At 57.1% G+C, this 23,275-nt stretch overlaps 1 protein-coding gene across 2 annotated transcripts in view; it reads left to right on the forward strand.

The window, feature by feature from the left end:
• Positions 1 to 1,904: 1,904 nt before the first annotated feature.
• Positions 1,905 to 23,275, forward strand: part of ZC3H3 (zinc finger CCCH-type containing 3) — a gene marked incomplete at both ends in the record, with an annotated part of 90,366 nt that continues 68,995 nt past the window's right edge. For both annotated transcript variants that reach the window (XM_080693830.1, XM_080693831.1), the window contains 3 exons: positions 1,905 to 1,992; positions 3,021 to 4,338; positions 5,824 to 6,020. In XM_080693830.1, coding sequence (XP_080549956.1) covers positions 1,905 to 1,992; positions 3,021 to 4,338; positions 5,824 to 6,020 — 1,603 coding nt within the window. The remainder of the gene's footprint in view (positions 1,993 to 3,020; positions 4,339 to 5,823; positions 6,021 to 23,275) is intronic.

The raw sequence follows: 23,275 nt of genomic DNA on the forward strand, positions 1-23,275 counted from the left end.
GGGGATTTATTTTTATTTTTTATTTTTATTTTTTTTGGCACTGGGGATGGAACCCAGGGGCATTCTCCTCCAAACTACACCTCCAGCCCTATTTTTAAAAATTTTTTATTTTGAAACAGGGCCTCACTGAGTTGCAGAGGGCCTCACTAAGTAGCCGAGGCTGTCTGTGAACCCAGATCCTCCTGTCTCAGCCTCCGAATGCTGGGATTACAAGCGTGCGCCACCACGCCTGGCTCAAGTAATGGGGATTTAACTCAGGGACATTTTACCTCTGAGCTACACTCCTTTTTTTTTTTTTTTTTTTTTTTTGGTGTGGTGCTGGGAATTGAACCCAGGGGCATTCTATCTCCGAACTACACCACCAGCCCGATTTAAAAAAAATTTATGTTGAAACAGGTCCTCACAAACTAGTGGAGGCTGTCCACAAATCCTGAATTCTCTTGTCTCAGCCTCCCAAGTACTGGGATTACAAGCGTGCACCACCACACCCAGCTCCCAGCCCTATTTTTAAAAATTCTTTATTTTGAAAATCCTCTTGCCGGGTGTGGTGGCGCAGCTTGTAATCCCAGCATTTGGGAGGCTGAGACCGGAGGATTGCGGTTTGTGGACAGCCTCAGCTAGTTAGTGAGGCCCTTCGCAACTCAGTGAGACCCGGTTTCAAAATAAAGAATAAAAAATTGGGCAGGGGGTGTAGCTCAGAGTTCAAAAGACTCTGGGTTCCATCCCCAGACCCGCAAAAAAAAAAAAAAAAAAAAAAAAAAAGAAAGAAAAAGAAAAGAAAATCCTCTTATCTCAGCCTGGGACTGATGAGGTAGAATACAAAAAATAAAATTTTATGTAGAAAGGAGATGCTTTGAGAAGGGAAGTAAGATATGGTTTTAAAATCTGAAACAGCCGGGCATGGTGGGGCACGCTTGGGAGGCAGAGACAGGATCATCTGGGAGTGTAGCCTGGAGGTAGAAGGGTTCCATCCCCAGTACCACCACCACCAAAAAAAAAAAAAAAAAAAAAGTCTGAAACAGAGCCAGGACCAAACTTTGAAGACATAACGGAGCCAGGTGTGGTGGTGCACACTTATAATCCTAGTACTTGGGAGGCTGAGACAGGAGGATCCGAAGGTTCACGGGGGCCTCAGCAACTCGTGAGGCCCTCCACCATTTAGGGAGATCCTATTTCAAAATAAAAAATAAAAACCAGGGCTGGGGGTTTAGTTCAGAGGTAGAATGCCCCTTGTGTTCAATCCCCGGTACAGCAAACAAAACACAACACACAAACAACAAACAAACAAAAACACCAAAAATCGCCCCCAAACCAAACAAAAAAACCCTGCAAATAGGCTGGCTCAGGAAATTCCTAAGCCCCGATTAAGACCCGAGAGCTTCACCTTTTGTCAAAGTTCCATTGCTTTACTTTACTTTAAACCTCTGCCTTTATCTCTGCCTGGCGCATTTGAAATTCTTTTCACCTTGGAAGCCAACAAGCCACAAGAAGCCACAGGAGTTATCGCGTGACCCATGACAGGAGCACAGGCGAGTGACATCGCACAGTTTAACACCTGTTTCCTCCCATAAACCAGTCTTTCCGCCTTCAGAGGCCTCCACGCCTCTCCGACTGTCCTCTCTGCCGGCCGCGGGATGGGCATCGGCGGCGCCTCCCGCGTCCAGGGCAACCGGGAACCGGCCCACTTGCCCCGGGAGCCCTAGGCCGCGGGGGCCGGGCGGCCGGGAGCTCGGGACAGCCCGCGGAGCCCTTCCCGCGACGCCCCGCGCTCAGCGATGACGTCACCGCTCGCTCTGCGCAGGCGCGGGCCCGCGTTGCCGGGGCGACGGCGCCCCCAGCGGCGCAGTCTCGCCGCTCCCCGCGTCCCGCCGTTCGGCCCCGCCCGCTGGCGCGGTCGCACAGCAATGACGTCGCGGGGGCCTGGCCGGGCGTCGCGGACTGGGGAGATGGAGGAAAAGGAGCAGCTGCGGCGGCAGATCCGCCTCCTGCAGGGTGGGTCGGCGGTGGCCGGGACGCCGGCGCCCTCTTTTCCCCTTCACCTGGTGCGGGCCCCCTCCGGCGCGGTCGCTGTGGCCGCTCGGGGGCGTCGTGGGCCGGGCGGGCGCGGCGGCGGCGGCCTGGACCCTCGGGGTTGGCGGGCGGGGCGGCCTGGTGGGGCGACGCGCTCCGCTCGCCCTGCCTGGCGCTGGCCGGTCCAGTGCGGCCCAGCCGGCTCGGGGCGTTTCTCCCCCTCCGCCGCGTTGCGCGAGCCCTTCCCTCGTCCAGGCACAGCCCTCTGGGATTCCAGGCCGACTCCCCGGCCCTTCGCTTTCCACTTCAGAACTTTAGACCCGTGTCAGTCGAATTAAGGATTAAAAATAATTGCGTGTGCGTGTGGGGGGCGGAGTTAACAGTGCTGCCTGCTGGTTTGGGCCTGATTCCTGGTGCCCGTGTACCTGCCCTCTGTTCCAGGGAAGCTTCCGTAAAGCCCACGGCGGTGGTGTCAGGCCTCTCCTTTGTGGGAGACGCACGTTAGCGGTCTGTGTGCCGTGTGTTCCCTTTTCTCTTGTCAAGTGTGTCAGTTCTGTTACACTCTGCTGAGATTATCAAGGTGCAGTCCTGCATTCTCATCGGTGGGCAAGCTGGAGGTTCTCGGTGGCAGACTTGTCCCTTCTTGTCCAGGCATCACAGCTTGGAGCCTGGCTGGGCCTCTGCCTGTGGAATGATACTTCTCCTCAGAGGATTGTGGACCGACCAGATGCAAAGACTGTCATACCCCAGTGCTGCGTTTCCAGGAGAAGTAGGCAGAAATAGAGTTGAAGAAGGGCCAAAGTGGAGTAGCCTGGTGGAAATGACAGGCCTCGGGGTTGGTGCTGAATTGTCAGTAATTCCCAGGCCCAGGGGCTGTGCCTCTGAAGCTGGCAGGAGCCCAGGAGATGGGGTCTGGGAGATTCTGCCAGTTGATGCCCCCCCAGGGCAGTTGATTATTGTTACTTTTATCTACACCCAGGTTGACTGAGCTTGTGATACTGTCTTCTCAGGTCTGATTGATGACTACAAAAACCTCCACGGCAACGCCCCTGCCCCAGGCACCTCAGCTGCTTCCCAGTGGCAGCCACCCGCTTACCACAGCGGCCGGGCCTTTGCTGCCCGCTACCCTCGTTCAAGCCGGAGGGGCTTCTCCTCACACCAGGGACCTGCATGGCGCAAGAAGTACTCCCTTGTGAACCGGCCCCCGGGCTCCTCAGACCCTGCTGGTGACCTTGCTGTGCAGACACCCCTCGGGCTTGGGGGCAGTCAGCACCCTGGCCCCCAGCAGTATGTCCTCGAGAGACAGGTCCAGCTCAGTCCAGATCAGAACATGGTCATCAAAATCAAACCGCCACCAAAGTCTGTCTCTACCAGTGCTCCAGGGGCCCAGCGGGGCTCCCTGGGAGACTATGAGGACACCCAGTGGGGTGACCCAAGACCCCAGGAAGGCGAGGGTGAGCCCCCTGGTGGCCAGTTGCAGCCCTCCAGGCCGGGAAGAACCAGGGGTCACTGCAGTGCACAGGACCCCCTCTTGGTGTGCCAGAAGGAGCCTGGCAAGCCCCGGGTGGTGAAGTCCATGGGCAGAGTGGGCGACAGCCCCCCGGAGCCCCGGAGGACGGTCAGTGAGAGCGCAATTGCTGTCAAGGCTTGCTTCCCGTCCTCTGGCCCGCCCACACGCGCGGCCACGGCCCTGGGTCGGAGGACGAGCCTTCATCCTACAGCTAGCGGTGCTGCGCAGCCCCTCGAGGAGGAGAGAGAGAGTGCCAGTCAACCAGGTCAGCCGGCTCCCTTGGGCTCAGTGGTGGCCTCTGCCACCCCAGCCTTGGGAGCCAGGCAGGCTGGCGAGGCCTCGTCACTGATGTCTGGGCGAGCTACCAAGTTCCGGAAAAGCAACTACCGATGGGTGGCCGCCTCAGCAAAGAGCCCCCGGGCCACACGGAGGGCGCTCAGTCCCAGAGCAGCTGTGGAGAATGTGAGCAGGGCTCCCTCTGGCAGTGTTGGAAAGACAGAGAAGCCGCAGTCCAGAGCTGACCCAGAGGCCAGGCCCAGGAGGTCAGCCACGTCCTCTAAGCCCGGGCTCTGCCCCAGCAAGTACAAGTGGAAGGCCTCCAGCCCCTCTGCCTCTTCTTCCTCCTCCTTCCGTTGGCAGTCAGAGGCTGGCAGCAAGGACCATGCCTCCCACCTCTCCCCGGCTCCATCTAGGTCCCCCCCAGGGGACAGGCCAGCGGTGGGCTCCAGCAGCTTAAAGCCCCTCTTTGGGGAGACACCGCTTTCCGCTTACAAAGTGAAGAGCCGCACCAAGATCATCCGGAGGCGGGGCAGTGCCAGGTGTGTGTCTGCCTCCCGGTTGTCCTGTCTGGGTGGGCAGGGGCGGGGCAGTGCCAGGTGTGTGTCTGCCTTCCGGTTGTCCTGTCTGGGTGGGCAGGCTGGGCCTTTTGGCCCCTGAGTTGTAGAACTGGGGGGAGTTGTGTGACTTCCTTAGCCTGTGTTCACTCCTTGGTCCCCCGGTGGATGGGAGGAAGTGAAGAGGGGAGCGAGGAGGGGAGGCCCTTGGAATGCTCAGCGCTACTGGCCTGTCAGCCTGAGCTGGGGCTTTGCGGTGCATGATTGTAGTGGGAACGAGGCTAGAGGTATTGTCCTTTCCAGCTGTGTAAGGTGGGGCTCAGGGTCAGGCAGGGACAGGGAGGCCAGAGCCTGGCCCTCATAATGCTGGCAGTCTCCCCCTTTCTCCTGTTGTGAGGGACCAGGGGGTTGTTGGGGCAGTTCCCTTCTAGGTCTTCAGGGAGTGGCCACCATGGGTGTTCTGCTCAGGGAGCAGTGCTTGGGGAGGCAGTGTGAAGCCTGTGGCTGCCCCATCCTGGAGCTGGGAACTGCATCTCACTGGGTGGTGGCCTTGGGCTCTGGGTAGGGCCTGGGTGCCCACGGCCCAGGGCGCTGGGGTCCAGCAGGCATGCCTTGCTGGGTGCCCCGCCCAGGCCAGGTTGTGCTGTGTTGGGGCTGGTGCGTGGCAGCCTCCCAGGCTTTTCCAGCTTTGGGCTCTTGGCCACCCTCAAGGAGCTGAGGTGGGTGGTCATGGGCCCCGAAGGGAGCAGACTGGTATTACATCTCCACTGCCAGCTGGGTGTGGTCCATGGATTGCCTTATAGCTGCTTGTCCCTTCCACGGTTGTGGGGAGACTCAAAGATGTCATTGTAGTGCAGCGTCTTTGGTTTGGAGTGTGGGACTTTATCAGGTCAATAGCTGATGGCAAGGGCATCAGCCACCCTTGCTGGACAGAGGCCTCCCTGTGCCATCCCAGAAGCTGCCTCCTTGCTGTGAGTCCCTTGGACGTTCTTCTTGTGGTCTGGTCTTGGTCTGAGTCCCTTTCCTTCTGGCTTCTGGAGGGTGGCTTTGTTCTGACCATGCTGGTGGCTTCCTCTGCTCTTGGCAGTGTGGAGAAGGAGCCTGGGAGTGCCCCTCTAGTGGGTGGGCTGGGGGTGGCATGGGGCCTGGTGGCTGCTCCTCCTCAGAGATGGCATCCTCCATCACCCCCTCCCCTGGCCTGGGGAGGCTGGCCACACTGGAGGGGCTCAGGCGAGGCCTCTCCTCTCCTGTCCTGGCAGCGTGGCAGCCTGCGCTGGCTGTGGATCCTGCCTGCCTCCTCAGCCTGGCTTCCAGGGCAGGGAGCAGAGCGGCAGCCCGCTGGATGCCGCCTCTAATTGGGTGGGAAAGGTAGGGATTCTGAAGGAGCGGCTGTGCTCAGCCTGCCTGGATTGCGGGTGGGTGGAGCTGCCAGCCAGCCTGTCTGTAGCTGCTTGTGTTTTGTCTCTGTAGCCTTCCTGGGGACAAGAAGAACAGCCACTTGGCTTCCACCACCACCAAGAGCCATCTCAGCCTGCGACGGAAACAGGCCCTCCGTGGGAAGAGCAGCCCTGTTCTGAAGAAGACCCCCAACAAGGGCCTGCTGCAGGTCACACGGCACCGGCTGTGCCGTCTGCCGCCCAGCCGGGCCCACCTCCCCGGCAAGGAAGGTAGGCCAGCTGGGAGGGGTGGGAATGGCTGTGAGCTGTACCCTCCCTGGCCTGTTAGGAACTGTGCTCCCTCCTGCTGATGCTATCTGAGGGCCACAGCCACAGAGGGCTCCACCTGGTGGACAGTGGGCCGCCATGCTGACAGCTGCAGAAAGAGGCACAGGGATCCCTACATCCTACAGGGGTGTTGTGTCTGTAGCTGGCTAGGGTATGCAAGCAGGCAGGAGCACGATGGCCTTTTCTGTCCATTCCTTGGTGGACCCACTGTATCCCTTCTGGGGAGGTGAGGGCTGCGGTCACCCAGACCTGGATCTCTACAGTGATCCTCCTTAGGGCTTCTGTCCACAGCCTTTGTGGGGCCACAGGCTCCCCACCACCCCCCAAGCAGCCCAGGAGGCTTCATTGTGGGCCACAGGCTCCCCACTGCCCCCCGAGCAGCCCAGGAGGCTTCATTGTGGGCTACAGGCTCCCCCCCGCAAGCAGCCCAGGAGGCTTCATTGTGGACCCCAGGCTCCCCCCCCAAGCAGCCCAGGAGGCTTCATTGTGGGCCACAGGCTCCCCACTGCCCCCCGAGCAGCCCAGGAGACTTCATTGTGGGCCACAGTCTCCCCACTGCCCCCCGAGCAGCCCAGGAGGCTTCATTGTGGGCTACAGGCTCCCCACTGCCCCCCAAGCAGCCCAGGAGGCTTCATTGTGGGCCACAGGCTCCCCACCGCCCCCCGAGCAGCCCAGGAGGTTTCATTGTGGGCTACAGGCTCCCCACTGCCCCCCAAGCAGCCCAGGAGGCTTTATTGTGGGCCACAGGCTCCCCACTACCCCACCCCCCTGCAGCAGCCCAGGAGGCTTCATTGCACGCACTTTCAGAGTCACATGGTTGCTGTAGGCAGCTGGAAACCTTTGTGAGCCCTGAGAGCCCTTGTGGTCGCCTGGATAGGTCTTGCCTGTGACTTGTGGTGTGACCCCTTTGAGGACCACTCTGTCCTCACTGGGAGGTGATGTGTCAGGCACGCTGGGGAGCCACCTCCAGGCTGACGTGTGCTGGGGAATCCATGGCGGGTGAGGAGTCTGAAGGCCTTGGTGGTGCTGGGAGGGCGGTGCTGGGGGACTGATGGGGCTGCTTCAGCTGGGGTTGAGCCTGCAAGGACACGAGTGTGTGCAGCTGACACTTGCCGCCTGCTGGGTCCAGGGTAAACCCTCCTAGGTGACAGGGAGCAGGGGAGGTGCCTGTGGTGGTAGTGAGGTCCTGATGGGAGTGTGGAGGTGTGTGGGGCAGTGGGTGGGGCTCTGTGGCCAGGTGGGCAGGGCAGGTTGGGGAGCCTCCGCTGTGGGTGGAGGGCCTGCCAACCTGACCGGCGGGCAGGTGGGAGGGGGCCAAGTGAGGGGCTCCACTGGTGGTCTCTGGGGTCACCCATGACTTGCCTGTTCCACATTTAGGCCTAGGGCAGAATGAGGTGCAGGGGCTGGGGCAATGAGGGTCAGGGAGGAGTGTGGGAGCCTGAGGTCACCAGCCAAGGCTGCCTCTGCAGGGGTTGGCAGAGTAATGACTAACCCGTGATTATAGACATGGGCTGACTCGAGGTGGGAGTAGTTGATGAAGGGGTTCAGGAGTCCCCCCTCTCACCAAGTGCGTGGTGGGCCCTCGGGGCCAGCATCCTGCTGGCTCCTGGGGGGCTTTAGCCACATTCTGGTAGTGGAGACAGGGTGACCTGAGTCCTCAGAAGTGGCCCAGAAAGATGCTTCCGGGTGGTAGATGTGCTGTGAGCAGGAGGAAGCAGAAGAGTGTAGTAGTGAGCCTTGGGAGGTGGTGGACCAGCCAGGCAGCTGGAGGGCTTCTCTGAGGACCTCTGAGGGAGGAGAGCGCTTAGTGCTCAGCGGGTGGAGGTGGCGGGACTGAGCACGTGGTGTTCAGGAGAGAAGGCCGTGTGACCGATGTGTCATCCAGGATCTGGAAGGGGGGCGAGCGAGCTCTGGGGGCACCTGATCACGAGGATGGCTCTTGTAAGCCACGGTAAGGAAGTGGGTTGGTTCTACTTTTGCTGTGAGGCCAGAGTGGGCCTGAGGCATGCCAGGTGGCAGTGTGGGACCCCTGGGACCCAGCAGGCTGGTGGTGAGTCGGGAGGGCCGCCTTGTAAGGCCCTGCATGCCAGGCCAGTTGAGGTGGGCAGGGAGCCCAGAAGATAAACGTGGAAGGTGAGATGCTGAGCCTGTGTCCTAGCATGGCTGCTTGGCCAGGTGGCCCCAGAGACTGCCACCACAGGCTCCAGGCAGGCATAGAGATGGGAGTGAGGATGGCATTTCCCTAGGCTGGGCTCTGAGTGGACCTTAGCTCATCCCAGTGGTCACAGGACTTCCCCAGGTCTCTCCGCAAGGCCTGTTGTCTCCCTGCCTGCCCACCTAAGAACTGAGGCCTGCCCGTCCCGGGCCCAAGGCTGGGGATGTTGACATGGCGCTGAAGTCGAGTTCTGCCTCCGGGAGGGTGCAGACCCCACGCTTGCATGGCTGCTCCATAGCAGGGCCCCCCAGTGGATGGGGTTAGCGGCAGGGGCTGCCCCTTCTTTAGCTGCTTGGTCTTGGCTTTCTGTTTTACTCCAGCAAGTACCTAGCCACAGCTCCAGTTCTCCTCTGCCGGGAGACAGCAGTTCTCAGGTGTCCAGGGAGGGACCTGATGGCCCAGTGGGCTCCTGTGCCTCAGACAGGTCAAGAGGCCTTTGGCAATTAGCTGCGGGGCAGCCCCCCTCAGGGGCAGCGTCAGCCCTGCCATGTGGCCCAGCACCCAGCAGAGGGCGCGCTCGCGCCTCGTATCCCTCAGTCCGCCTTTTTCTGGTAATTGATTGCCTAATTTCCTCTTTATGTGAAAGAAAGCAGATATCAAGTAATTTGCAGCAATAACCTGCTAATGCTGGGCCAGTATCGAAACTCCCCTGTTCATTTCAAGTGGCAGATAAAACACTAATACATAATTATCCTTGCAAATTGGATTGTTTTAAATAACCAAAAGGCTACGGCCAGGAGAAAGCGATCCCATCTCCCTCGAGTTACTCTTGCAGCGTAATTGCCGCGTTCAATCAATTTCCCTGGCATTAGAAATTCCATCACAATCAACATTAAGCTTTATTCATTGTGATGGCTAAGAGCCGGGCCATTTCTTCTCTTTTTCTTAACTGGCAAAATTAATCAGAGAAAAGATTTTAAACATTTACCCGTGCGAAAGAGGTCAGCCCTGCCACTATATTGCTCAGCAGATAAGGGGGCTAATAAAAAGAAAATTGAATTACTAATGATCACCAGGAACAGAGTATATAAAACCTGGCAATCGCCAGTTCAGGAGAAGGGAGAATCAATTTTCTTGGGACAAGGTGCGTTCATTTTTTATTTTGGCGCATATTATCAGCAATTTAATTTGAGAGCGCATAAACAGGAGGAAACAGTTAGGAAATAATGAGCCCGAAGGTGTAAAGTGCCGCAGGATATATGCTGTACACAATTTATTTGGCACAACAGATAATCGCTTTAATTGAATTCAAAACTGCATTGTTCAGCAGCCCTGCGGCCGCTCAGCCTGGGGACTGGAGTGTCAGGAAGGTTCCCGCCTGACTCCATGTGTCCCCTCCTTCCCTGCCTCTCAGCTTTCCCGAGAGTGCTCTGGACCTCAGGTTCTTCCACCTGGAGTTAGGCTTTGGCTGGGGGGACGGAGTGGGGGCTCTTGGGGGTCCCCTTGTTGACCCATGCCTCTTGCCATCTGTCTTCCTTTTTTTTCTTTGTGATTTGGGGGGCAGAGGAGCTGCATGTGCTGGGCGTGCTGCAGAGACTTGGGTGATCTGTCCCCTGGATGTCATGGGGGAGGTATATGGGCGGAGGAGGTGGAGCCCTTAAGGATCTTAAGAAACACTGTTGGATTTGCTGCCTGTCGTAGCGGCAGTCAGTAACATGGCGTGGCCACCTGTCTGGGCTCTCATTCCTGTGCTGGACGTGGGGCCTGCGGGCTCGGGGTGGCTCTGAGGCTTGTTCTCAGGCACGGCCAGGCCCAGCACTGTGGCTGTGCGCCATCTAGCAAAGGCTGCCATCTAGCCTGTGTGTGCCTGGGCCAGCTCTCTTACCTGCTATTCTGTGCCCCAGCCTCGGGAGCTGCTTGGTGCCAGTAAGTCAGAGATTCTTTTTCTTTGGTGGTACTTTGGCATGCCTTGCTGGGTGCCCCGCCCAGGCTGGGGATTGAAACCTCATGCAGGCTGAGCTACATGTACTCCAACCTTTTTTTTTTTTTTTTTTTGGTGGTACTGGGGTTCCTGGAAGCCCTTCTACCTCCGGGCTACACTCCCAGACCTATTTTTACATTTTTATTTGGAAATAGGGTCTCCTAAGCCAGCGCGCGCGGCTGGCTTCGAACCTGCGCGATCCCCCTGTCTCTGCCTCCCAAGTGCGCATTACAAGCTGCGCCAGCACGCCCGGCATGTACTCCAACCTTTTTGATGTTATCTTGAGGCAGGGTCTTGCTAAGTTGCCCAGGCTGGCCTGGAATTTGAGGACCTCCTTTCTCAGCCTCCTGAGTCACTGAGATTACAGATGTGTGCCATGGTGCCTGGCTTAGGCAGGGACTCCTGACGGCCACTGGGAAACGTCTGCTGTGCCCAGGAGATCTCGATGGGCAGGCAGGCTGTGATGTTGCCCCTTCCCAGAGCTCAGCTGGTGGGAGGCCTGCTCCCACCTCCTCCCTGTGCCTGTCTCAGCTTGGGGCTCTGCCTGGGGAGCGGCAGCCTTCGCAGGCGAGTCATAGCGAGGGGGTCGGGGTTGGGCTCTGCCAGAGAGCGGGGTAGGGTTGGGTGTTCCCCCAGGAGCCCCTGAGACGGACGGGGTCTTAGTGTGTGACAGCAGCTGCCCTGCACCTGCTGGCTCTCTAGGCTTTCTCTGGAGCTGCCTGCCAGGCATGGTCGCCTGGCTCTGCACTGAGCTTGCCTGACACGATGGGTAATTTGCTGCTTCACCCCACTGTACTGGCCCTGTCGGTGTGGAGGAATTGCTCTCACCATTTACATATAAGAAAGCGGAGTGCCCAGCCGGGCGTGGTGGCGCACACTTGTAATCGCGGCATTCGGGAGGCTGAGACAGGAGGATCCAGGTTCGCAGACAGCCTCAGCTACTTAGTAAGGCCCTCTGCAACTCAGTGAGACCTGGTTTCAAAATAAAGAATAAAAAATAGGGCTGGGGGTGTAGCTCGGAGGGCTTCTGGGTTCAATACCCAGACCTGCAAAAAAATAAAAAAAATAAAAAAGGCGTGTTCACTCACCCTTGGTTACAGGTAGAAAGGACAGGTGTCACCTAGTCCTGGGCCCAGCCCAGGTCAAGAGTCCGCTGGGATGGGTGCTCACTCCTGAGTCCAGACTCCCCAAGGAAGTGCTCAGGAGTTCTCCCGTGTGGGCTTGTTAGTCTGCCCAGCGCCCAGGTCCCTGCCCCCCCGTAACTGTCCTGCCCTCCCCAGCCCTCGGGCTGGCACCCGTGGGGCTCTCTGGGCACTGGATTTCCCGGCAGTCCCTGGTCCTCCCGAGGCGGCCTCCTCAGCCGTGGGGGGTCTGCGGTGGGCTGGGGCTCTCCTGCCTCCTGGCTGCTTTGGCAGGTGTGCCTGGGTCCTGCTGTTCTGATGGATCTTGGGCTGGGAGGCCTGCCTGTCCAGTCCTTCTTTTTGATTTTTGAGTGTGTGTGTGTGTGTGTGTGTGTGTGTGTGTGTGTGTGTGTGTAAGCGGGAATTGAACCCAGACACATTCTACTTCCAAGCTACCCCTAGTCTTATCTTATTTTTTATTTGGAAACGCTTTTTAAGTTGCTGAGAGCCTTGCTAAGTTGCTGAGGCTGGCCTTCAACCTGCAGTCCTCTTGTGTCAGCCTCCCAAGTACTGGGATCACAAGCATGTGCCTCCATGTCCAGCTCCATCGAGGCCCTTCTTTTCACCCCGCAGAGGCCCCTGGGGCTCTCTGGTGTAGTTGGATGGCCCTCTGCCCCGCAGAATGTCAGAGCAGGCCCTCCTGGTACAGCTGGGTACTTTTGGCCTCCTATCCCTAGCTGTCCTGGTTGAGGCACAGTTTGCCAGGCAGCCTTGGCACCAGAGCCCTGGCTAACCCTCCCCCCCGCCCTCTAGCCAGGGCTTTGCACTCAGTTTGTTGATTTTTTTTTTTTTTTTTTTTGCGGGTCTGGGGATGGAACCCAGGGGCATTTGACTCCGAGCTACGCCCCCTGCCCTAATTTTTATTCATTGTTTTGAAACTGGGTCTCACTGAGTTGTAGAGGGCCTCACTAAGTAGCTGAGGCTGTCTGTGAACCGTGATTCTCCGGTCTCAGCCTCCCAAATGCTGGGATTATAAGCGTGCGCCACCACGCCTGGCTTGATTTTTCTTTTCTTTTTTTCTTTTTTTTTTTGATACTGGGGATTGAACCCAGGGAAATTCTACCTCCAAGAAATACCCCTAGCTCTTTCCATTTTTCACTTTGAAAGAGCATCTTGCTCAGTTGTTGAGAGTCTCACTAATCGCTGAGTTGCTGAGGCTGGTCTTGAACCTGTGATCCTCCTGTCTCAACCTCCCAAGAACTGGGATTACAGGTGTGTGCCACCATGCCTGGCTCTGTTCTTTTTTTGGGGTGGTTCTGAGGATTGAACCCAGGAGTGTTGTACTTCTGAGCTATACCCCCAGCCCTATTTTATGTATATTTTTTGTGGTACTGGGGTTTGGACCCAGAGGCATTCTACCTCCAAGCTATATTGCTAGCCCTTTTACAAAATTTTTGTTTTGAAATAGGGTCTTGCTAGGGTGCTAAAAGTCTCATTGAATTGCCGAGACTGTCCTTGAACCTGTGGTCCTCCTGTCTCAGCCTCCCAAGTACTGGGATTCTAGGCATGCGCCACCATGCTTGGTTTCTCCGTTGTTTACAGGGCTCTCCTTGAGCACCGGGGCACAGGTGTGTGCTGGCCCCGCCACCTCTTTGCCTCTGGCTGCCGCGGGGACCTTTGAGTCCCTCTCGGATCCATCTTCTCTGCCTCTGTGGGTTCCCTCTCTGCGGGCCCCGCCTCTCTGGACCAGCCTGTTCCGGAGACTGGCCTCCAGGCTCACTCTGGCCCGCCTCCCTTCGCACGCTGTCTCTCCATTAGTCTGCTCTTCCCTCAGATGCCCAAGGCCACTCCTCCACTGGGCCTCAGAGGGTGGCGGTCAGCCTTCCCAGCCCATCTCCTCTGAGAGATTTCCCAGCTGCCCTGTCGCTTTGCACAACCCTGCTTCCTGCCTGGTTCTCTGTTGGTTTTGTGTGCCTGTACTGCCCATTGGGAGGCCCTGCCTGTGAGGGCTCTGGCCCACTCAGTGTCTGCCTAAGCCCAACACACACGAGCCTCTGGGGACAGGGCAGAAGGGAGGGCCTCCAGTGCTGCCCAGGCCCCAACAGCAGGTGGCCCCGTGGGGACCTGCTCTGGCCTCTGCCGGACCAGGGTTGTTCTCCACAATTCTGTCTTCATTTATGTCAAAAGCAGGCCCTTGGCCTCTCTCCAGAGCGCCCACTGTGTGAGCAAGCCCTGCCATTTCGGGAACCCCTGCGACGGACCTCACAGGCTGGGCAGTGCGGGGCGGGGGTGTACCCTGTGGTATGGAAGGCCTCGGGCCCCAGGCTGCCTGCAGTTGGAGTGCCATCATGTTCAGGGCAGCTCAAGGGACTGACCGACCACCAGGAGGAGCAACAGGCCTCCCTGCTCAGACTGCTCCTGTTCCCTGTGAGATGCGCTGAGTGGAAAGGCAGGCCCAGTGTGCTTGGAGGGTCTGTGGGCCAAGGGACCAGAGGGCCCTCTAGCTGGGCGTGGTGGCGCACGCTTGTAATCTAGCACTTGGGAGGCTGAGACAGGAGAATTGCAGGTTCAAGGACAGTCTCGGCAAGTAGTGAGACTCTCATTAACCTAGTAAGACCCTTTTTCAAAATAAAAGTTAAATAAGGTTAGGGTGTAGTTCCAAGGTGGAATGTCCCTGGGTTTAATCTGCAGTACCACACATGGATACACATGTACACACACAAAAGAGGACTGCTGCTTCGTATCCTGGGCCCCCATGGGGTGGCGTTTTCTCACTGTCCATATTGCCAAGGATTTTTGGGATGGTCAGGGGTGAAGGGCCAGTAGCTGAGAGTGCCGCGGACTCATCCCTGCACGCACCCTGTGCTGCAGCCTCTCCATACCGGGCTGCTGGGGGCTCTGAGCTCGTGTCAGGGGAGGCCAGATGTTGGGCGCCCGACCAGTAGCCGCAGGAGTGATGTCGGGAGGGGCAGGATGGCATGCTTGTGCCTTGCTCCATCTAGCATGGGTGCTGGCCATTGGCAGTGCAGGTGGCCACCGCCTTCTTCTGAGTCGGGAAAGGCACAGGTCTACCTGTGGGGAGCAGGGAGCTGCAGTCAGGAGCCCAGCATTGCTGCCTCTCCCTCCTGGAGACAGAGGTGTGTGCTGTTTCCACCTGGCTGCAGCTGAGGAGGCCAACGCCATGGAGGATGGAAGAAGGGTGCTGGGTGAGGCTTGGCGGTGCTGGGGTGGGCTTGCTGTGCCTATAGCGAGGGCTCAGGGCCTGGGGGCTGAGCAGAGGTGAGTTGGGTGGCTGCCCTTTCCCCCCGATGCTGGGAGCAGCCTGCCATCGGTGCTCAGGTCCCTCCCGGAACTTGAGCCTCTGAGCCCCCAGGCTTGGTGCTGGCGTTGCCTGGCTCGGGGACTTGGGTCCTTGGTGTTGTTGTGCTGATGTCTGTGTCCCTGTCCGCAGAGGGGTGGGAGCTGATTCTTAGTGGGGTGGCTGCCCAGGTCAAGGGAAGGGAGCTTTCGGGTGCCTTGGGCCAGCCCTGTGTGCCGGGAGGCCGCTGACATTGCTGCCTGGGAGGCCTTGCCCGCACCGTGGGCTCTGCGATCCATCTCTGTGCGCTGGTGTGCAGCTGGGCTGTTCGATTTTACTATGGCAAACACTGTTAAAGGGCGTGAGAGCAGTTAAATCTGGAGTCCTGCTTTCATAAGGGAAAAAGAAAATGCTGAATTAGGCTCTGGGAAAGGCAGCCGCAGCGATCCTTGGCTCTTGCATAAATTATCAGGCGCGCCGGAGGCTCCAATTTTACGTTTGTCCTGGCCGTGCTAATTAATTATTCCACCAGAATTGGCGTGAGAGTGCACGCGTGTGTGCTCAGAGTCCGGTATCCACGAAGCTAATGTCGCCTTGCCTGGCCGACTCCTGGGCTGGGAAGGCCGGAGTTCCTGCTCCTAGGGTGGGCCCTGGCTCTCCAGGCTGGGGACGTTTCGTCCGCGCCCGTGTTGGACGAGTTGGGATGGGCCTCTTGTCACTGTTCTCTCTCCACATGTGTCCTGGCAGCCATGAGCTCAGCCTGCACGAGGCTGCCCAGTGTTCTTCCTGGGGTCTGACCCAGGCGTGGGGTTGTGGTTAACACATGGGTCCTCCTGCTTATTTCCAGGTGGCATCCTTCACCAGCTCACGGTCTCCTCCTTGGGAAGGTGCCAGGCTGTGCCGTTCTCGTGGGGCCACCTGCTAGAAGGGCCTGGGAGCAAGTGTGACTCAGTGCCTGGGCAGTTCCCACCTGCCGGAGGCCCGGGTGTGGTCTCAGCCGGGGATTGCAGCCGAGGTCCTGCGACCCTCGTCGCCTCGCTGCCCAGCGTGCAGCGTGCCAGAGCAGGCTCTCTGTGGGAAGGAGTCCCACTTCCTGTGCTGTCTTTTGCTAGCACAGGCGGTCCTGCTAGGGGAGGAAGAGCCCAGCCTTCCACTGCCCTGCCACAAGACCCAAGGGCACCGAGGTGACTCTTGGTGGGCGGTCCCTGGAGGGAGGTGGCCCCAGACTGGGCCCATGAGGAACAGAGGAGGGAGAGGCCTGGGAGCCAGGCAAGCACAAGGCGGGGCTGTAGCTCTTTGACTCTAGGGAGGGCGGGTGGGCTGCTCCTGAGGCCAGCGTGTCCCCTGGCTCTCCTCAGCTCCAAGTGTTGGGACCGGCTTCCCGCTACAGTGAGGAGTGCGGGCTCCCTCCTGGGCCTCCCTCCATGCCTCTGTCCTCCCCTGCCCGCAGTGGTTCCGAGATGGGCTTTCTGTGTGCTGTGTGTGCCTGTGCCTCTCCCAGGGAGCCAGCCAAGGAGGGGAAGGAGCCACATGGTCTGCTGAGCCGGTGCTGTCCAGATGGATGTTTGACGTGTCTCGTGGAGGGGAGCTGAAGCTCTGGCTGGACTGGGTGCCAGCTGCCGGCAGATGCCAGTGGAGTGCAGACGGCCAGCCCTGGTGAAATGCAGGCTTGGGGCTGAGTAGCAGGCGTGGCCCAGGTGGGCCCGGGAGGCCTCTGGGAGGGGCTGGTGCAGAGATCCATTTGCCCACACTCTGACCTCTAGTGGACAGAGATGGGCTGGGGCGTGGGCCCTGCATGTCTGCCTCAGAGGAAGGCACTGCAGGGCAGGGCACCAGGAGCCCCTTGTGGCCGGGCAGTCAGTCCTCCAGCTGTGCTGAGCATCCTGGGCCTCATCGCTTGCTGGCCAGGGCCTCAGCTCAGCTCAGTCCCATTCCACGTGGTGGGGAGGTGACACCTCTGAAGGGCACACCTGATAGGAGGGCTGGCCTCCCCGGCCATCCTTGAAGCCAGTGTGTGTGGGGAGCCTTGCTTCCCCTGGCATTTGGAGCTAGAAACCAGGCCCTGGCCTCCCAGCCTGGAGGTCTTGTGTGACCAAGAAGAGCAAGGATGGAGTCCGGGGCCAGGGACCCGGCCGTGCTCTGAGGTAGTGTCCTCAGAGCCAGAGCAGCAGCACTACGTTTGGCGCTGGAGTCACGAACCCCAGAGCCTTGCTGGGAGCTGCCAGCCTGGGAGGGTGCTCACCACAGGCTTCGGCACTCCAGGTGGAAGGCGGCCAGGCCAGCCGCAGGGCACGTGGAGTTCCAGGCGGGCCAAGCCTCCTCCTGCCTCTGAGCCAGGGGATCCCTCTGGAGAGCCACCACAGGCGGCAGGACCTGGCCTCGACCCGCCTGGTCCAGGACCGGAATGGACCCTCCGTTGCACTGCAGGTCTGGGACAGCACCGAGGGCTGGGTGAGGAGGACAGTGGGGCCTGGGCCCTCAGCTTACAGGGAAGTATGATAGGTCAGAGCTGTGGCGCTCTGGGCCCATGGAGGAGCAGGGCATGGCTGCCTGGTGGGGTGCGTGGAGCTGCCATTGCTGCATGAGCCCCTTCTGCAGCCTGTGCAGGGGCCCAGAGCGATGTGCTCTGAGATGGGAACCAGGGTGTGTTGAGCCTGGTGTGAGTGGCCACCTGGCCTGCCTCCGCCTGGGTGCCCAGCCCATCAGGTCTGGTGGGCAGCTGCTCTGGGGTCCCTTGGATGGGCATTGCTTGAGTAGAGGCTGGCGATGTCAATTTGTGGTCTGGGTCTCCTCGCTCCGTTCCTTTGAAGGGCAGCCGAACCTGTGTGGAGTTTGCTGTCTGCTTCGGCTCAAGCTGCTGCGCTTGTCCCTGACCCAAGTGCCACCCACATGGCCATGTTGTCCCCTGGCTTGGGAAGGACGGGATGGTCTGGGGGTCTCTGCGAGCAACCCTGCATCCCGTCCAGGTCCAGGCGCTGAATGGAGCGGCAGAGCCTGAGCAGTAGTGGACGAGGGGGTGCTCTCACTAGGGGCCAGCCACCCTGAGCCAGAGGGAGCGCTGGCCAGGTGTCGAGAGATACGCACTTTAAGGTTCCTGTTTCCCTCTGAGCATAGCTTTAGCTGTGTTCCATACCCTCAAAATCATTTTCTAATTTTCATGGGATTTTTTTCTTTAACCTGTGAGTTATGAAGGAATGGTATTGTTGCTTAACTTCCAAAACAGTGGGGACTTTGGAGTTGCTCTAATGATTTCTAGCTTACTTCACCTGTGTGCAGTCTTACTTTAGACCCTCAGCGTTTGCTCAGACTTGTTTTAGGGCTCAGTTTGTGCTCCGTCTTGGTAAACCTCTGCATTTGAAGCGTGTGATTCCCAGCTGTTGTGTGTATGGTGCTATAGTGTAAATCGTGTTAATCATGCTGTTGAGATGTGTGTGTGTGTGTGTGTGTGTGTGTGTGTGTGTGTGTGTGTGTGTGTTACTGGGAATTGAACCCAGAGGCATTCTACCTCCAATCTACATTCCCAGCCCTTTTTGTTTTTTATTTTGCAGTACTGGGGGTGAAACCCAGGAGCATTCTACATCTGAGCTACACCTTCAGCCTTGTTTTCTTTTCTTTTTTTTCTTTTTTCTTTTTTTTTGGCGGGTCTGAGGATGGAACCCAGGGGCATTTGACCACCAAACTACACCCTTTGCCCTAATTTTATTCTTTCTTTCTTTCTTTTAATTTAATTAATTAATTAATTAAAATTTGCGGGTCTGGGGATGGAACACAGAGGCATTCGACCTCCGAGCTACACCCCCAGCCATATTTTTTATTCTTTATTTTGAAACCAGGTCTCACTGAGTTGCAGAGGGCCTCGCTAAGTAGCTGAGGCTGTCACAAACCATGATCCTCCGGTCTCAGCCTCCCAAATGCTGGGATTAGAAGCTTGCAACACCAAGCCTGGCTTATTTTATTTATTATTATTATTTTATTATTATTTTATTATTATTTTTATTTGGTGGTACTGGGGTTCCTGGAAACCCTTCTACCTCTGGGCTACACTCCCAAACTTATTTTATACTTTTTATTTAGAAACAGGGTCTCTTAAGCCAGCATGGCTGGCTTCGAACCTGCACAATCCTCCTGTCTTCACCTCCCAAGTGCGGGGATTACAAGCGTGCGCCACCACGCCCGGCTTATTTTCTTTTTTGAAACAGGGTCTCACTGAGTTGCAAAGGGCCTACGTAGCTGAGGCTGTCTGCAAGCTGTGATCCTCTGATCTCCTCCTGAATGCTGGGATTACAAGCGTGCACCACCACGCCTGGTTTCCCAGCCCTCTTTTTTATTCCTTATTTTGAAACAGGGTCTGAGTTGCAGAGGGCCTCACTAAGTAGCGGAAGGCTGTCCATGAACTGCAATCCTCCTGTCTCAGCCTCCTAAATGCTGGAATTAGAAGCATGCATCACCACGCCAGGCTTTATTTATTTTATTTTTATCTTTATTTTTTTTGTGGTACTGGGGGTGGAACCCAGGGGCTTTTCTACTGCCTGGCTACACTCTCAGACCTATTTTATACTCTATTTGAAACAGGGTCTCACTAAGCTGCTGAGAGCCTCACTAAGTAGCTGAGGCTGGCCCTGAACCTGTGTGATCCTCTTGTCTCAGCCTCCCAAGCGCGGGGATTACAAGTGTGCGCCACCACACTCAGCCAGGTGGTGCCTGGGATTGAACCCAGAGGCATTCTATCTTTGAGTTGTACCCCCAACTCGATTTTTTTTTTGCAGGTCTGGGGATGGAACCCAGGGGCATTTGATCTCTGAGCTTTACCCCCTTTCCTATTTTTTATTCTTTATATTGTACTGGGGGTAAAACCCAGGTGCCTTTCCTACTCCCAGACCTATTTTGTACTTTATTTGGAAACAGGGTCTCGCTAAGTAGCTGAGAGCCTCACTGAGTAGCCAGGCTGGCTTGGAACCCGTGCGATCCTCCTGTCTCAGCCTCTCAAGCGCTGGGGTTACAACACGCCTGGTTTAATCTTTATTTTGAAATAGGGTCTCACTAAGTTGTGGAGGGCCTCACTAAGTAGCTGAGGCTGTCTGCGAACCGTGATCCTTTGGTCTCAGCCTCTCGAATGCTGGGACTACAAGCGTGCGCTACCACTCCTGGCTCTTAATTTTCTCCATATTTTAGATATCAGGAGACATAATTATGTCATCAACATTTACTCAGACTCTTATATTTATTCTGTTTCTTATATTTTTCTAGTTATAGTTGAAGAACACTCCTTAATTTTTTTTAAGGAAAATTTTTAATTTTCCTTAAATTTTAAGGAAAATTTTTAATATTTTTTTTATGTTTGAGACAGGGTCTCATTGAGTTGCAAAGGGCCTCACTAGGTGGCTGAGGCTGTCCGTGAACCGCAATCCTCCGTTCTCAGCCTCCTGAATGTATGTTGGGATTACAAGTGTGGGCCACCATGCCTGGCCTAATATATTTTTTTTAAATAATGCAGGTGTTTGTGTTTGTTTTTGTCTTAGTTTCTGAAGAAAACCTTTTTTTTCCCCTTCTTTCTTAGAGAGGCAGGCTTGTCTTGGCATTGTGATCCTCATCCCTCAGCCTCCTGAGTAGCTGGGATTATAGGCATTTACTATCGCAACAGGCAGGTCAATGGTAGAGCCCTTGTCTAGCACCTGGGAAACACTGGCTTTGATCCCCAGCACTGCCAAAAAAAGGACAAAAATGAGGACAAGAAGTAGGCTGGCAGTTATTCTTTTCTGTTCCGTGGTGGCACTGTTCTGCCTCCTCTTTTTTTTTTTTTTTTTGTACTAGGGATGGAAGCCAGGGGCATTCTACCTCCGAGCTATATCCCCAGCCCTATATTTGAAATAGGCTCTCACTGAGTTGCGAGGGCCTCACTAAGTAGCTGAGGCTGTCCGCGAACCACGATCCTCCTGTCTCAAATGCTGGGGTTACTAGGGTGCCACCACACCCAGCTTCTGTTACCTTCTGATGTCAGCTGCTGGTGTCCCCGTTGACACTCCTTGGGAGGGAGATGGCTTCCTGCCTTCTCTCTTGTTACTAGGATTTCGTTTTGGTTTCAGCAGTTTTGCTATGTGTTTAGATGTGCCTTTAATGTATCCTATCTAGGCTTTGTAGTATTCCTAGTTTACTTCTCTTCTGCTTTGTATAATTTGCCACTGTATACATCCACTGACCTCTCAATTTCAGTTACTCTGTTCTGTTTTGTTTTTGTGGTACTAGGGCTTGAACTCAGAGGTGTTCTACCTCTGAGCTCCACCCTCACCCCTTTTTATTTTTTGTTTTGAAACAGAGTCTTGCTAGGTTGCTGAGAGTCCTGTTAGGCTGTGTCCTGAAAGCTGTGACCCTCTTGCCTCAGCCTCCCGGATTCCGGGATCACAGGCGTGTGCCACTAGGCCTGGGTGGGTGAGCACCTTCCACTGTGTGCATCCATGTGTGCATGGTCTGCTGCTGGGGCTGGGTGCTGGCTGGGGTGGTGCTGAGTTGAGGAAGTCCCTCAGGGAACTCCAGAGGGCAGCTGGGGCAGGTGCTCAGACCCGAGGGAGCTGGGAATGGTCCGGGTTCTGCTGTCTCAGGCCACCCTGAAGGACAGAGGGGTTCTGCTGGTGTTAGCCAGGATGGGGAGGCCAGGGGGCGGCCTGTGGGGCATGAGGAGAGGCTACAGTGGGCTTCCCAGCAGCTCAGTCTGGGCTCTCATAGTCACTGCTGCTAGTTGGGCCGCCATGGGGGAGAGACGGTGGGGTTAATGGGGTGCTCCTGGCTGGGAGGCCTGGCCGGGCCCTTTCCTCTCTGCCCCGGCACCCTGCTCCTGCTCCCCAGGCCTGTAGTCTGGCAGGCCATCTGTGGTGCACTGTGGAGTCCCTGGGCTGTCCCTCCTGGTGTGTTGCACTGGGCCAGGTCTCTCCAGGGCATGTTGACACAGACAGGGCCCTCTTACCTCCAGCCCCAAGGATGGCCTTCCCCACCAGCCTTCGAGCTGAGACCCTCCCCTGTCTTGCTGCTGCCGACCCTCCGGTGGCTCTGCCAAGGGAGAGATTCGGGGTGTGTGGGTACTGCCGTTCCAGAAAAGGCCAGGCCGGGGTGCCTCTTCAGCTGTCAGAACTTCTTAGATGTTAGTCGAGCATGCTGGTGCACGCTTGCAATCCCAGTACTTGGGAGGCCGAGGCAGGAGGATCACAGGTTCGAGGACAGCCTCAGTAAGTGGTGAGATGCTAATCAACCTAGTGAGATCCTGTTTCAAAACAGAAATAAAAAATAGAGCTGGGGGTGTAGCTTGGAGGTAGAATAGCCCTGGGTTCAATCCAGTACCACAAAAACAAGCAAACAAACAAACCAAAACCAAAAAACCTTGCAGAAGTCATGGGAATGCCAAGGGAGGAGCCTGGGTTTGTTGTGACCGTCTCCTCCTCATAGGTCTTCTGCTTCTCGTCCTGTCTCGTGTCGGAGAAGCTGACAGTAGCCTGCGAGTGCCCACGACTCTTGTTGTGAAGAGCTCTTGCTCTGCAGGAGGCTAGTTAGTGCTTTTGCAGCCCAGGCCAGGCAGAGCCTGGGGGGTGGGTGTTGGTGGGCCTGGAGGGGCTGAGAAAGCACCGCAGCCACATCTGGGTCCTCTGTATCCACCTGGATGTCACTGCATGGCCTGGGGCTTCTCAGGGCTCACAGCCTTCCAAATCTTAGACTTGGCCTAAATGCACAGATACAATGGAATTTGTAGGGGAAATCTATAGCTGGGTATGACGACCATGCAGTCAACAGCTTCTGATCATTAAGTGTCCAGGTATTTGTGGGTTTGCTTGAATGTCCGTCTCCCAGGCCTGGCCGTGAGGAGCCCTGGTCTTAGCGATAAGCCCCAGGGCCCCAAGCTCCCTTTTGGTGCGCTTGACCTGGGGGTGTGTGTAGAGGCCAGGGGCTAGGCGTGCTCCCGCCACTGGATGTCCCCCAGCCTCTGGACAAGGTGTGCAACTTAGAGAGGCTGTCAGACATCCTGCCGGGGTCTCATGCTGGAAGAAACTGCTGCCCTCTCCCTTCTCCCTGCCCCTCCCACATGGTGCTGAGCTCCAGGGCCACACCACCGCTAGTGCAGAGGAGCACAGCCTGGCCCTGCCCTAGACGTGCAGGTGTTGGTTGTGTTCCCTGAGCTCCGCGGCCTGTCTTCTCTCCCGGGACTGGTGGACAGGCCACTCCAGGCCTTGACCCACCTGTGCTTTGCAGTGTCGCGCAGCAGCCTGTGTGCGTGTGTGCGTGGTGCACACAGTGAGCTCTGGCTCCTCTGCCAGATGGAGCTGTCCAGTACAGTAGCGCTGAGCTCGCGGCCTAACCGTGCTCCTGCCTGTGGCCCAGGCCCTCCCCAGGTGGATCTCTGTGCTGGGACAGTTCCAGCCTGGATTTGGGGAGTGTGTTTGAGTTCCTGGGATCTGCTCACCTGTAGCAGCTGTGCTGAGGGGGGTTGAGGCCCAGAGCCCGCCTGGGCCTGCTCCCTGTGAGCCACCCTGCTCCAGGGCCCACCCAGGGCATGCTGAGGAGGCCTGGTGCTGCGGTGTCTGTGGCACTGTGCCTCTCCTCCTGGCTTCTTGACGTGTGCGGGCATGGAAGGGACTTGAGACATGTTGCCTGAGTGCCTGC

Source organism: Muscardinus avellanarius (assembly GCF_963383645.1).
Source record: "Muscardinus avellanarius genome assembly, chromosome: 4".
Taxonomy (NCBI): domain Eukaryota; kingdom Metazoa; phylum Chordata; class Mammalia; order Rodentia; family Gliridae; genus Muscardinus; species Muscardinus avellanarius.